Genomic DNA, 13,247 nt, shown 5'->3' with positions numbered 1-13,247 from the left:
CCCTCCCTCCCTCCCTCCCTCCCTCCCTCCCTCCCTCCCTGGAGGTAGCCATGTAGTTTTCACCTATAAGTAACTGTTTCCTTCCTTTCCCTTCTTGTTTATCTCATGTGTGCACCCACAACCAGAGGCAGCAGTTGGGAACAGCTGTGGAGATGGAGATCGCCCAGATGCTGGAGGAGAACTCAAGGATTCTCAAGTTTGGGTACCAGTTTACCAAGCAAGGTCCACGGACAAGAGTGGCAGCTGCCATCACAAAAAATAATGACCTGGGTAAGGCAGATGTGATCTGTGCTGGTGACAAGTAGGACAAGCACTGGGAACATTCACCTTCCCACTCCAGAGGCAGCATCTTAGACACCATGCCACTGGGCTTTGTGGCATTACTAGGTAGTCATGGCAATCCTCTGGTCTTCAAGGCTGCAATGCAGTGTTATCTTAGGAGAGCTCTAATCTAGCTTAGCTCTGCTTGATTTCCTTGACTTGCCCCCCCCCCTTCCATATCGATGGTACTCTCTGTAGACAAGGGCATAGCAATCCCAGGTTCCTTGTGTTTGGGTTCTGATGGTGCTTTCTTCAATACTTAGGCTTAACTGTGGTCACATGAATACTTGTGTACTTTGTGTGCCAACTGAACTGACAGAGCTACGTGACACAGGTTAAAGTCTCATGGAGCGTTTCAGCCAGGCCTCTCTTTACCTTCCTGTGCTGTTACAATTTGCCAAGGAGCCACAGTTTCTTCTGTTAGGATGAGATGGGTCATGTCACAGTGAAAAGGAGGTCAGTCACAGTGTTGGAGGAGTGGAACAGGATGGGAAGGCTTGATCTGGAGACGTCTCACCTACCTGGAGTGGCATCGCAAAGGGACGTCTAGGACTGGCCGAGTCCACTTGGCAGTCAGGCAGCAGCAGGCTTGAGTCCCTTGTTTGAGGTTTGGGAAGTATACCAGACCTTGGACAAGGGAGAAAGAGAGACACTGGCAGGACATAAGGCTGTACTTACCCACAGAGTACTGAGAGTGAGTAAAACCCATGACCCAGCAGGAGGCTTTGGGAAAGGATGGAGACAGCCAGAAGATACCTAGGAAATAAAGCCTGTAAGGTCTGGTTCTGAGCAATCCAGAAAGCAAAAAGCAGGCAACGCAAGACTCTGGAAGTATTGACAATAAGTCCCATGCCCAGGAACAGCCACTGTGGGCATCTCCTTTGTCATATCCTACAGCTTGGGCTACTGAAAATATGGAGGTAGAGAGGACTTCAGACAAGGTATCAATTGGCCAAATTCAGGTAGCTTCCATACCCCATTCTATCAACCAAAAGAGCCTGCAGCCCAGGAAGTGAAAAGAGAAGAAAAGGGATTTTAGAAACAGGGAGTCAGTCAAGTGTGATGGTGTGTGCCCATAATTCCATCATTTAAGAGGTTAACATAGGAATATCTTGGTTGACAACCAGCCTAGGCTACATGGTAAGACTATGTCAGAGGAGGGGAGAGAAGGATGGAATCAGGCAATCTTTTTGTTTGAGTTTTTTTAATTTTATGTATATGAATGTTTAATTTGCATGTATATCTGTGCACCATGTACATGTTTGGTGCCTCGGAGTTCAGAGGGAGCATCAGTTCTCCTGCAACTAGAGCTATGGCTGGTTATGAGCAGTTGTGTGGGTGCTGGGAATTAAATCCAGGTCCTCTGCAAGAAGAACAAGTGCTCTTATGGACCGAGCCATCTCTCCAGCCCCCAAATCAGGCAATCTTGACAGTGTCTTTGATTCATTCCCAGTACTGGTTTGAAGGAACCTCAATCTCTGATTTTGCCTGTGGTCTGAAACCACTTTTTTTTTCCCTTAAGACCAATATTTAGAAGTTCATTTGTTCGTTTGTTTTGAGACAGAATCATGCTGTATATCTGAAGCTTTCCTGGAATTCAACTATGTAGCCCAGGCTGGCTTCCAATCCTTGGTTGTCCTGCCTCAGCCTCCAGAGTACTGTGATTACTGGTGTACTCCACCACATTTAGGACTTGAGAGTTTTCGAACAGAATGAGCTTTAGAGAACCAGAACTTCTGTTTATAGATGCTCGATCTCCCAGCTACAATCAGAGATGCTGGGCGTAGCTATGTTCACCTGGGGACTTCACAAAGGCCGGTTGGTGACTGAACTGCACAGAAGACAAGAGGATGCCCTGCATGTAAATTCCCATGACAATATTTAACACTTCACTACTCTGTGGTCTCTCCTTGCCTGATTACTCTATGGACACATGGAGAAGTTCTCACATTCAAGTTACCAGACACAGCTTTATTTAAATGTAAATTCCTCCACATGCCAGATTATTCTTGCTGGTTCCATTTATTGGCATGAATGTTGGAGTTTAAGATGATTTATACCCTCAGGTGTGTGGCATGGAGCTTTGTGGGATCCTCTAGAACAGTGGTTCTCAACCTGTGGGTCACAGCCCCCACAGGGGTCACATATCACATACCCCGCATATCAGACGATATCAGATATTTACTTACGATTCATAACAGTAGCCAAATTACAGTTATGAAGTAGCAATGAAATAATTTTATGGTTGGGGTCAGCACAACAGGAGGAACTGTGTTAAAGGGTCACAGCATTAGGAAGGTTGAGGACTCTTCTCTAGAGTGATTTTAGAGAATATCCTTTTCTTCTGTTTGTCTTTTTCAATTTTTCTCTCTCTCTTCTACCTAGTTCGCAAGAAGAGAGTTGAAGGAGACAGGAGGTAAACTTCCACTCAAAGAGGTGAAGTCTCACTGTGCGGCCATCCAAAAAAAAAAAAAAAACACCCCAAATCTTCCTCTTCTCCACGGGACCATTTTATCCAAGGCTGTTCGTTTCCGTTAAGCATATCCGTCATAATTTTACGTTATTCCTTGCTAGCGCTACTTATTTATCTGAGGTTCTGAAATATGTGTAGCAGTTGGCCTCGCTCCTGGACACACCTGGCGGCTTGCACAAGTAAGATGATAGATACAGATCTTAGACAGTGACAACACTAGAGATGATCTTAGCCACTTTCATATTGTCTTGCTTTCTTACATGAACGTTTTTTTAGTCATGGGAAGGGACTTGGCATGTAGCATGTGTTTGTAGCTTACTACATAGTGGAGGCCTGTCTCTGTTTACATGCATTGCTTTGAGCTAGGCTGAGTACAGGAGAAGTGTGTGCTACGGACCACATAAGAAGTTAAGTACTGCCAATCTTTCACAAATTCTCCGTTAATTCCAGGATAAAAAAGTGTCTCTACATGCACATGCCCAACTGATAGGCGGTCAGTGGGGTCCTCCTTAGAAAGCACTTTAACATAGCACTAGCAAAGCGACTGTTTAGTACCCTGAGAGTATATTAATAATTCACACACTTACCTTTACTGACTATTAAACATGAATTCAACATATGTGTTTAGGTATGTGGTCCTGGGAACTGTATCCAGGGCCCTGTGCATGCTAGGCAAGCACTCTACTCTTGAGCTACATCTCCAACCCAAATTATATTTAAACTGATTCTCTAATAGGTAATTATGTTTAAAGCCGTTGAAAGACTTTCCAGGTATGATGGGAAATTTTTACTAAAAGAAAATTTCAAAATGGCACATTCCCAAATAAAATAACAATAACAGCACCTTAGGGGCTAGGGAAATGGCTCAGCAGTTAAGAGTGCTTGCTATTTTCCCAGAGGGCCAGAGTTCAGTTTCAGCACCTGTGTCAAGCAGCTAACAATAGTGTACAACTCCATCTCCGGGGAATGTGATACCTACAGCTTCTGAGGACATCCACACATGCCCCTAAAATACATACACATGATTAAAAATAGATTTAAAAGATATGTCACCTTAATCAAAGTTTCTGATACATAATGAGTTTGACAATGAATTAAATGAGTTTGACAAATTTTAAAAGCAGTTATTGATTCATCTTTAGCATAACCAGATCACCCGATAAATTATGGGCATTGTGGTTAGTTATGTAGATTTTTTCTCACGTGCAATTGTTTCTTTGCCTCTTGGCTTAAAATCAAGTGTTGACTTTTGTCATATGTCACAGTAAATCCAGACATTTGCAGACATTAGGTTAAAATAAATTGTCAGTTGCTCAGATATTTGTCACCTCAAAGACAAAGCCCATGAGGACACAACAGAAGTGATCGTGAAGTGATTATTTCTAAGTATAACAACTGGACAGTGTGATGCAAACTTAAGGTACCAAATGATGGAAATTTTGGGCACAAAGAAATCATTTTTCTCTCCTGTCATAGATACCAGCTCATGCCAGCCACTGTAAGGTACCTGTGTTAGCTGCCCTTCTCACTGCTGTGACTAAATACCTGACAAAAACGAATGTAAGGAAAAAGGGGCTCATTTTGGCTCACAGTTTTAGGGTGTCACCTACTGTGGCAGGGAAGAATGGCAGCAGGGGCATGAGGCAGTTGTCACACTGCAGTCACAGACAGGAAGCAGAGAGAGATTAATGCTGAGGCTCAACCTACTCTTTCCTTTTCCCCCTTTTTATTTAGTCTGGAACTCCAGCCTACAGGATGGTGCTCCCCACATTCAGGGTGAGTCCTCTCTCCCTGGTTAAACTTCCCTGGTAACACCTTAGGTGATTCCAAATCCCACCAAGTTGACAATGAAGATAGCTGTCGTTGGGTTTCTTGTCCTTCTTGCCCTCTCCTTTCTTTGCACAGCATCCCTCTTATTCCCCTTCTTCTCTCTGTCTCTAAGTCAGTGGTTCTCAACCTGTGGGTCACAATCCCTTTGGAGGTTGAATAACTCTTTCATGGGAGCCACTTAAGATCACTGGAAAACACAGATATTTACATTACGATTCGGAACAGTAGTAAAATTACAGTCATGAAGCAGCAATGAGATAATTTTACGGTTGGGGGTCACCACAACATGAGGAACTGGCTTCAAAGCAGTAAGAAGGTTGCAAACCACTGCTCTAAGTCCTGTAAAGATGATGGGAAACTAACAGACTAGAAAGCACTTGGAGTCAGGGGCCTTGGAAAAAAAAAAACAACTGGACACTTGGAGGAAGAAACTGGACACTTACTGTGCTATAAATACCCACAGCCAAAGCAAAAATTCTCTGACACATCTCATTTCCTTGGCTCATTTTATGCTGTTCGGACATAATGAGTAGAGTATTCTGACATTGTTCTGAGTCACTCCCAAGTCCTTCAGCTTAATACTTTATCTTCCTGTCAATCTGCAAACGTATTTTTTTTTTGTCTTATTGCTTAATCTGATTTTTCCTTCCTTCTCACTTGGATGTGGTATTGGAGCCAGTTTGTACAGGTTTGCTGGTTTGATCCATTTCCGGGAATTCTTTGAATTATTGCTCAAAATAGCCCTACTAAAAATTAAGGGGTGGTAACACACCCCAGTGATCCTAGCACTTGGAGTAGAAGCAAGGTCAGTGTTGGCCGCACAGGAAGTATGAAGCCAGCCTGCTACCTGAGACCCCAGCGCACCCTCCCTCAACCAAAACACGGTGAGCGACATGTACTTACAGTTAAGTCGATTATAGTAAAGGCAAACTGTGTTCTTTCGGTTATTTACGTGTGTTGTGCCTATAGGGCATAAATACCACTGTGATGTGCTATGGCACAGGTCTTCCCCTGCTTTGTCAGTGTTAACTTCTTGGCCATGGTGAGAAGAATCCTTGGGAATTAGCAACCTGTAAGAAGCTGGCTCCTTTCTTCCCTCTAGATTGTTGGCTGATAAGCAGTCATCAGCTATACCTGGGTGAAATGTGTAGAATGTATTTTAATCAGAATTTTTGGTTACTCTGTTGCCAAAGGAAGGATGCTAAGTACCTTTCCTCTCTCTCAGCCACAGACTTCTTTAAGAGCAGAGTCCTTAACAAGCTCCTTTCTCCTTTTTTCATTCACTCCCTTGCCTTCATTCCTAAGAAACCCTGACCCTGCAGATTATTGTCTGCAGCCCCATATTGTGGAGAGTGGGCTACAGTTGTTGACACACCCTGGCAAAAAGCAAGAAAAAAAAATCAGATTTAGATCATGGCTATTCCTTTTTACAATGAGTTATTAATACTATTAAAGCAAGATTGTAGAATGTTATTTTTAAAATCATGCTGGTTTTAGCTTATAAAATGAATTTATAAGATTATTTATTACCAATCAGCTGTTTTATCATTATGGATTTTTAAGTAGCATATAAAGTGACATTTCCATCATCATTTACATTTTGAAGGTAACTACTAGAAGATAAAGTATACATCTTGGGGAATCTATCAAATCATTTAATTAGATGAAGACCACCTCCCACCTGCCCAAAGTGGACCATTAATTTCATGCTGATGAGACATAATATATGTAAATTATTTTATAAGTATCTGTTTTGCTAGCTAGCTAGCTAGTGTGTGTGTGTGTGTGTGTGTGTGTGTGTGTGTGTTGTCAGATATCTAACTAGGTATTTGGCTACATCTGGACAACTGATTGAAGGGGAGGCTCTCTCCCCAGCTCCACTTCCCCTCCCCCTTTAGAGCTGCTGCAGACCTGGGTTCATGGGAAATCACCCCGGAGTCTGCAGTTTCTGTCACCCACCACCACATTTCACAGTTGTGTGGAGGATGACTCTTGGGGATTCACTGGATTATTCCCTATGAGATCTTCCTATATGCCTGACGTGTGACTCATTTCATACGTATGAACGTCAATTAGCGCCCTTCTTCCATCTCTGTAGGACACGCTGTATATAGACATTTTGTACATAGTGATCACCAAATACTCTTGTGACGTATTTGGCTGCATGTGGACCATGGATTGACGGGACCATGTTTCCCTTGCCCCTCTCAGGGTTGTTGGGGGCCCAGGTTAGAGAATCACATGCCTGGAGGGGCAGGTGCTGCTCACCCATCTTTCTGCACACAGCTCATCATTCAGTAGAAGCTCATTCCCATGTTAAAGCTCAAAAAAAAAAAAAAAAAAAAAAAAATCACAGTGCCTGTACTCTTAGTGCCAGCTTTCTTAAAGGAAGACTGGTATACCAGACCATGAACAGCTGCTTCTCTCTTCCATATGGAGATGTGGCCCCTGGGGGCGGGGTCACACCAGCATTATGGAAGCCACTGCCTTCTGAATAACTGCCACAAGACATTTCTCATGCACAAAGCGTAGACTTGGTGTGAAAGCATTAGCAGGCTCTCATGCTCAGACAGTCCTGGAGAGTGAGGAAAAGTGTTTGAACAGACTTCATTTGTCATGGCTGAGAAGTATTTTTGCGCTCTCCTTGATACTTTGAAGGAGGCAAGAGACAGAAGAATTCTGGACTGAGAAGTTTACATGTGTTTTAGGGCTGGGATGACAGATTGCCTTTTCAGAAGGTAGCTACTGAGGAGTAGTCGCTTATGTTTCAGTTCCCACACCCTGCTACTCTGTTCTCACTTAAAAGACTGAGATGCACATAAAGTAAAAGTATGAAAACATTGTAAATATCAGGGTAGTTCCACTGGGTAAATCACAGAGCAGCCTTTTGGAACTGGCCAGAGAAAAGAGCCCAGAACCTCAGTGTTCATTCTTTCCTCGTTCCCCAGTTCTAGATCTGACTGTACTTGACACAGTGACTCAAGATCCCTACAAAGGGAAAGGGCTGGGTACTTAATATTTAAATTAGTTTAATGGCAGCCTACAGTTCTGCTTACTCCTAACTGCTTGCTCTTCAGCCTGACAGCAACAACTGAACCATCAGTAGATCGTGCACAAAGGGTTGCAAATTTTAAGTCTGTATCCTGGGTGCTCTTCTAGAAACTGTACTTGAATCAGAGGTTATGCCTATCTAGAACACACTGTTGGCTTGGAGAGGGTGAAGGGGAGGGCATGAAGCCATGGGCAGAAAAGAGGAACCAGCCAACCAGGCTTGGTTGGCTGTGTCTTGTGGCAGTCATTCGGAGCACACTGGCTCAGCTGGTTGGTATGGTGAACGGGTACCATACCAACGGATTTGGAGGCTAAATCGTAATCCCGTTACCAACACTTAGCAGGTGTATGATCATGGGCGATTCATTTAATTGCCTGCCAATTATAGACTATATGGAGGACCAGCAGCAGAAATGGAATCAAGTGACGTAAACACTTGACTCCACACTTTCTTAGCTGGGTGACTTTGGGGAAGCCACTTGCTCTCCCGAGCCTCAAGCTCCCCAGCTATTAAATGGGAACAATATCTTCACTAACTACCTCACAGAGTTGTAGTGAGAAAATACCATCAGATGACTGGATACAAACAGCAGAGAAACTGGAAAGCTCTGTGTAGAAGTAGATGGCTTTAGTCAGCTCATTAATGTTTCCCACTGAACCTGAATCTGTTTTCTTCTGACCAATGGTTCATCTTTTTGGAGTAGTGCAAGAAGTGTGGTTGTGGTGTAAGGGACTAGAATTACTATACTTTACATAGAGATGAGAGGTGGTTGACAGGGCAGTGGGTGGTATATTTCATGATACAAATGATAGGTCATTTTTCCTGGGTCATTTTGACCCACTTTATAAAGGGCTGGGGAGTAACTCAGTAAGGCAGTATGCTTGCCCAGTATACACAAAGTCTTGGATTTGATCCCCAGTACTGGACAGATAAAGTGGGTGTTATCTAGTTAGTAGCACTAGCCTGTAATCTTATCACTCAAAAGGTGGAGGCAGGAGGAGCAACAGCTCAAACTCATCCTTGGCTACATAGTGAATTTGAGACCAGCCTGGACTACATTAAAAATTAGTGAAATTAAAAAGCTCCTTGGGAAGTGGTCACAGTCCTTGTAGATACTAGCCCTAAGAGGGGGAACTCAAACAGTTACTAAGAATTCAGGCAAGAGCGCTACTGCCTTCCTGTCATCTCTAAGGGAGATGGAGGCTAGGCAATAAAGGTGTTGCTGGCAACCTTGGAGAACATCTCTTTGGGGCTCCAAGAATTTTCATGCCTAGCATCTGTGTACTGGGTGCCACCGCTGGCACCAGAAGCGAGAAAGCTCTCTGGGGCTGCAGCTACCCATCACCAGCAACTCAGCCCTAGTCAGTTCTTTATTTTGGCCAAGAAAAGCACTGGAGCCTGGCCTCACAGAGATGATGTCTCATCAGTCCTTGTATCCATGGTATCATCTAATAAGGTGCCTTGTACATAGTAGATGCTTAATTAATGTTGCCTGTACTGTGTTGTCCTCTGGCCCTACAAGAAATATACTTTGTTTACAACCACATGAGATATATAGATACACACACACACACATTTAATCATACTGATTTGGATGCCAGCTGTATGTGACCTTGGGCAAGGTTCTCCATCTGTTTTATGTTCCTTTCATCTATAAAACAGTGTATTCTCTAAAGTCCCTTCTAGATCGCAAACGTTGCAAGCCCGTGATTCTGAACGCGGGTGGATAATGCATCCACACCAGCTCCAGCTCTCTCCAGGAACATTCTGCAGACAGCTGCTTGGTCCTTTCCAGCAGCGTTGGATAACTTCAGAGTAGCTTTGGAGGAGCATCATCAGAAACGCTACTTCAGGGCTGAGACGGTAGCTCAGTGGCAGAGCATTTCCTGGAGTGTGGGTTCAGTTCTTAGCACTACAACATAAAAAACTTTAAAGATCTTGGGATGCATCCCTCAAAAACAGAAAGGATATTTTTAACATATCTAATATTTTTCTCCTTAGAATCAGAGGGAAAGGAGGGGAAGAAATACAAAGAAAGTGACCAGGATGGGTTTTTTTGTTAGGTTTATATTTTGTGTCTGTGTATTTGCATGATTGCATACCAGGAGACAATCAAAGGTGCACTATGTGCTACAACAAACTGGCCCAGGATTTAAACTTCTGTGGACACCATCTAGATGTGGGTAGGCAGAAATTGGCCAAGCAGAGAAAGGAGATGGATAAAAAGTACACTTCCTGAGTGATTTTACTTTAGTACCAAATGTCAGCCATGACAATCTTCATTTAAATTATTCTAAGCCAGGCATGATAGTGTCCACATATAATCCCAGCACTTGGGAGGTGCAGAAGCAGTGTCAGAAGTTCAAGGTCATCCTCCACAGTATAGCAAATTCAAGACCAGCCTGAGATACACAAGACTTTGTCTTAAATTTTAAAATAAAGACATAAATAAAAATAATTTGTATCTCTACTACTTTCTTTTTAAGACCAAAACTATGTACGTGAAAAAGCATATTTACATTTTAAGTGAGCCTTTATCTTAATCTTGTTTCATGTTTTTCAGAAAACAAGCAGCATTTTTCATTGCACATAAAAAATGTAAAATTCTTGCATGCCACCAGTCATAATGGCTTACCAGTTCTATGCCTGTCAAGTGTGACCTTATGTGTATTGTTACCTATATTGTGTTGAAGACTAAGGGACATAATATTCTTGTAAACTTGTAAACTTTATTGGTAACATTTGTTTACTTGAGCAGACACTGAAAAGCCACAAGGCTTTATTTTTCATTTGATATTTTGAGCAAAGCTAGATGATTGGTTAATTCACTAGGAATTTAAAGACTAACTTGCCTTTTAAATGTGAAGTTGAACATCTTGTGAAAACTAATTTTATCCTCATAATAAAGAACCCCATTGGCCCAAAAGGGTGCAATTTTGGGCCCTTTGGAATTAGCCACCCAGAGCTAATGTTAAGCTAAATAGAAACTGTTGTAATTAACCAAGATCTTTCTGCTTTCAAAGATGTCATGTGTTCACTTGTGTCTGGAATAAAGGTTGTAAATTAAAATGTAAAAAGGGGGGGGGGGTCAATAAACTTAACTTAAAATGTGAATGTCTGGTTCCTGGCTACTCTAAGACAGAGTATCTCTTCAAAATAAATGTCTGGCACTATGTTCTTACTTTACATAAGAACATTTGAAAACAGAATAATGACAACTTAATACAAAGAAGACAAAGTATACAACCGATGTACACAGAGGATAAATGGAAACATCGAAACCAAAAGGTTCACTTGTGGTTACACAGTTGAAGTTTGTTAGAATAATTGAATGCAGGAATACAGAGAATTATATGTAGCTATGTATACCCATGACAGCTAACACTAAATCAAATTTCTGAATAAAGATTTGACCTGGAATAGCAGGGAAACCAAACTTGCTGAGTTCTGTCTCAGTCTAGTGACTCCTAAATTTCATTGTTTAGGCTGGTGACAGTCTGAGAAACAGAGAGAGCCAAGATCTAGTTTCTATATTTGCAGTTGCACACCTCCATGAGAAAATACATTGCTTTATTGTTTTGCTTAAAGAATTTTCCTTTTCAGGGGCTAGGGATGTAGTTTGGTTGGTAGATCGGAGGAAGCCTTGGGTTCTATCCTTAGCACCACATAAAACCCCGTGTGATGGTGTGTACCTGTCAGCCTGACATTCAGGAGAGAGAAGGAAGAAATTAGGGGCTCAAGGTTATTCTTAGCTACACAGTGAGTTTGAGGCCAGTCTGAGCCACATGAAACATTGTCCCTGTGAATCTGTGGCTAGATTTGTCTGTATTTGCTGTGTTCTAGACACTAGCTTTTGGATTCAGCACTCAACCCTTCGTTGACCCCTTGACTTGGAGATCTCTGTGTTTGGACTTTGTTAAGGAGATGTCCCCTCTCTTCTGGACTGTTTGATATTTCAGCCCTTTTCTAGAACTAAAGGAAATGGTAGTCCATACCCTGTCTTCCTTCTTTCCCAACCTTCCTAGAAACTCATTATTTTGTATGCTAATAAAGAGAAACATGAAAACCAGATGCCTATAGTCTCTAGCAAGTATTCCTTATGCCCAGGGCCTCAGTGAGGACCAGATGAATAAGTGATTGAATACAGCTGGTCTAGACAATGGATGATGGAAGGAAAGCACATGGGTCCTTGGCTTGACACATACAAAGGTAGGAAGGCAGCTCTATATATTTTGGAAACTCAAGTTTGTCAAGCCCAAGCAAATGTCAGAAAACTGTAATATCCAATATAATAATGGCTTGTAACAGCCAGCTGGAGAAAGATTTTGGTTCTTGGTCCTCTGGCGTTTGCAGAAATCAGTATTAGCTGCACCTCTAGAAGAGCCATGATAGAGCCCCTGCTTGAAATTGACCTGGGGAAAGTCAGTTTCAGCTGTTGCTATTGGAGGAACGGGAGTGATGAACGGCATTTGAGTTGTGTGGTAAAACATGAGGAATCACTTAGCAAGTAGACATAGGGTGACGGAAAGGGGCATTTCAGGCCAAAGAGTTTTCTGGAAACCTTTCCATAAACATGTGCATCCCAGCTGTGGTGCTGATGTCCCCCTGATTTCTACCTCCCTCTACTTCACCCAACTCCAAAGCCCCAGAATGAAATCCTTTCTCCTAGTTTTTGGTCTACAGTTCAAATTTTCACAGCTGTCTTGAAAACTGTCTCCTTAAAAACTGCTCAAGTACATGAGAGAAGCTGTTTCCTGTTGGGGGCCGACTTTTAGCAGAAAGCAGCTATCAGCTTTGCAGCCATCTTGAGCCATATACCCTGACATGAGACTTGGATTACAATAGCCTACAACAGCTGAGCACACTCTGATAATCTTGGTTTAGATACCTTGAGATTAAAGGCTCGTGAGATTAAAGGTGTGTGAGATTAAAGGTGTGTGACTTAAGAGTATGACTTAGAAGTATAGAGATCAGAGTTAGAGACAAGACCTAAGGGCATGATTAAAGCTGTAACTTAGAGGCGTGGCTTAGAATCAGACTATAGAAGACAGAACCAGACATCAGACGAGAGAGAGAGATTCATACACATCAGACATTAGGTAGAATCTGCCCTCACCCTCGCTCTTGCTGAACCCCGACCTGCAGACCGGAGCAGCAGCTTGGGCCGGGATACAGTGGCCGCCCAAACGTGGGTCGGCCCAGGCTTCAACATTTTGCTCAGGCCGAGACATTTTTTGGCCGCCCCAACGTGGGGCTAGTGCGGTCCCCAACATTATTTTGGTGCCCGAACGTGGGGCAGCAAGAACGAGAGACCCAGTGACGGACTTTACTGGAAGAAGGATCTGTCGATTGTCCCAGGAATCTGCCTCGTTGAGAAAGGTAAGGAAATGGGACAAGAGATTAGTCAACCTGAATCCAACTCTCTGTTTTGGTTTTGCTATTTGCTGCTCACATGTGTTAATTTTCTGCTTTTGTTCTTGAATGCTGTCTTTTTTGTTCAAAATAAAAGGAAGCGTAAGTTAGAATCCAAAATACAACCAAAGATTGATGACAATTTGTCAGAGACAGATT

The 13,247-nt window shown here is 42.7% G+C and overlaps 1 protein-coding gene across 3 annotated transcripts in view; it reads left to right on the top strand.

Moving 5' to 3' along the window:
• Positions 1–6,010, top strand: part of Tmod2 (tropomodulin 2) — a 44,526-nt gene extending 38,516 nt beyond the window's left edge. For 2 of the 3 annotated variants that reach the window (XM_034508987.2, XM_034508988.3), the window contains exons 9-10: positions 126–270; positions 2,707–6,010. In XM_034508987.2, the coding sequence (XP_034364878.1) occupies positions 126–270; positions 2,707–2,741 (180 nt within the window). In that variant the 3' untranslated portion in view covers positions 2,742–6,010. The remainder of the gene's footprint in view (positions 1–125; positions 271–2,706) is intronic. The other variant, XM_076937886.1, reaches the window with a different exon arrangement.
• The last annotated feature ends 7,237 nt before the right edge of the window (positions 6,011–13,247 follow it).

The sequence above is a fragment of the Arvicanthis niloticus genome, chromosome 7, assembly GCF_011762505.2.
Source record: "Arvicanthis niloticus isolate mArvNil1 chromosome 7, mArvNil1.pat.X, whole genome shotgun sequence".
In the NCBI taxonomy this organism is placed as follows: Eukaryota; Metazoa; Chordata; class Mammalia; order Rodentia; family Muridae; genus Arvicanthis; species Arvicanthis niloticus.
This window is presented reverse-complemented; position numbering and strand designations above follow the sequence as displayed.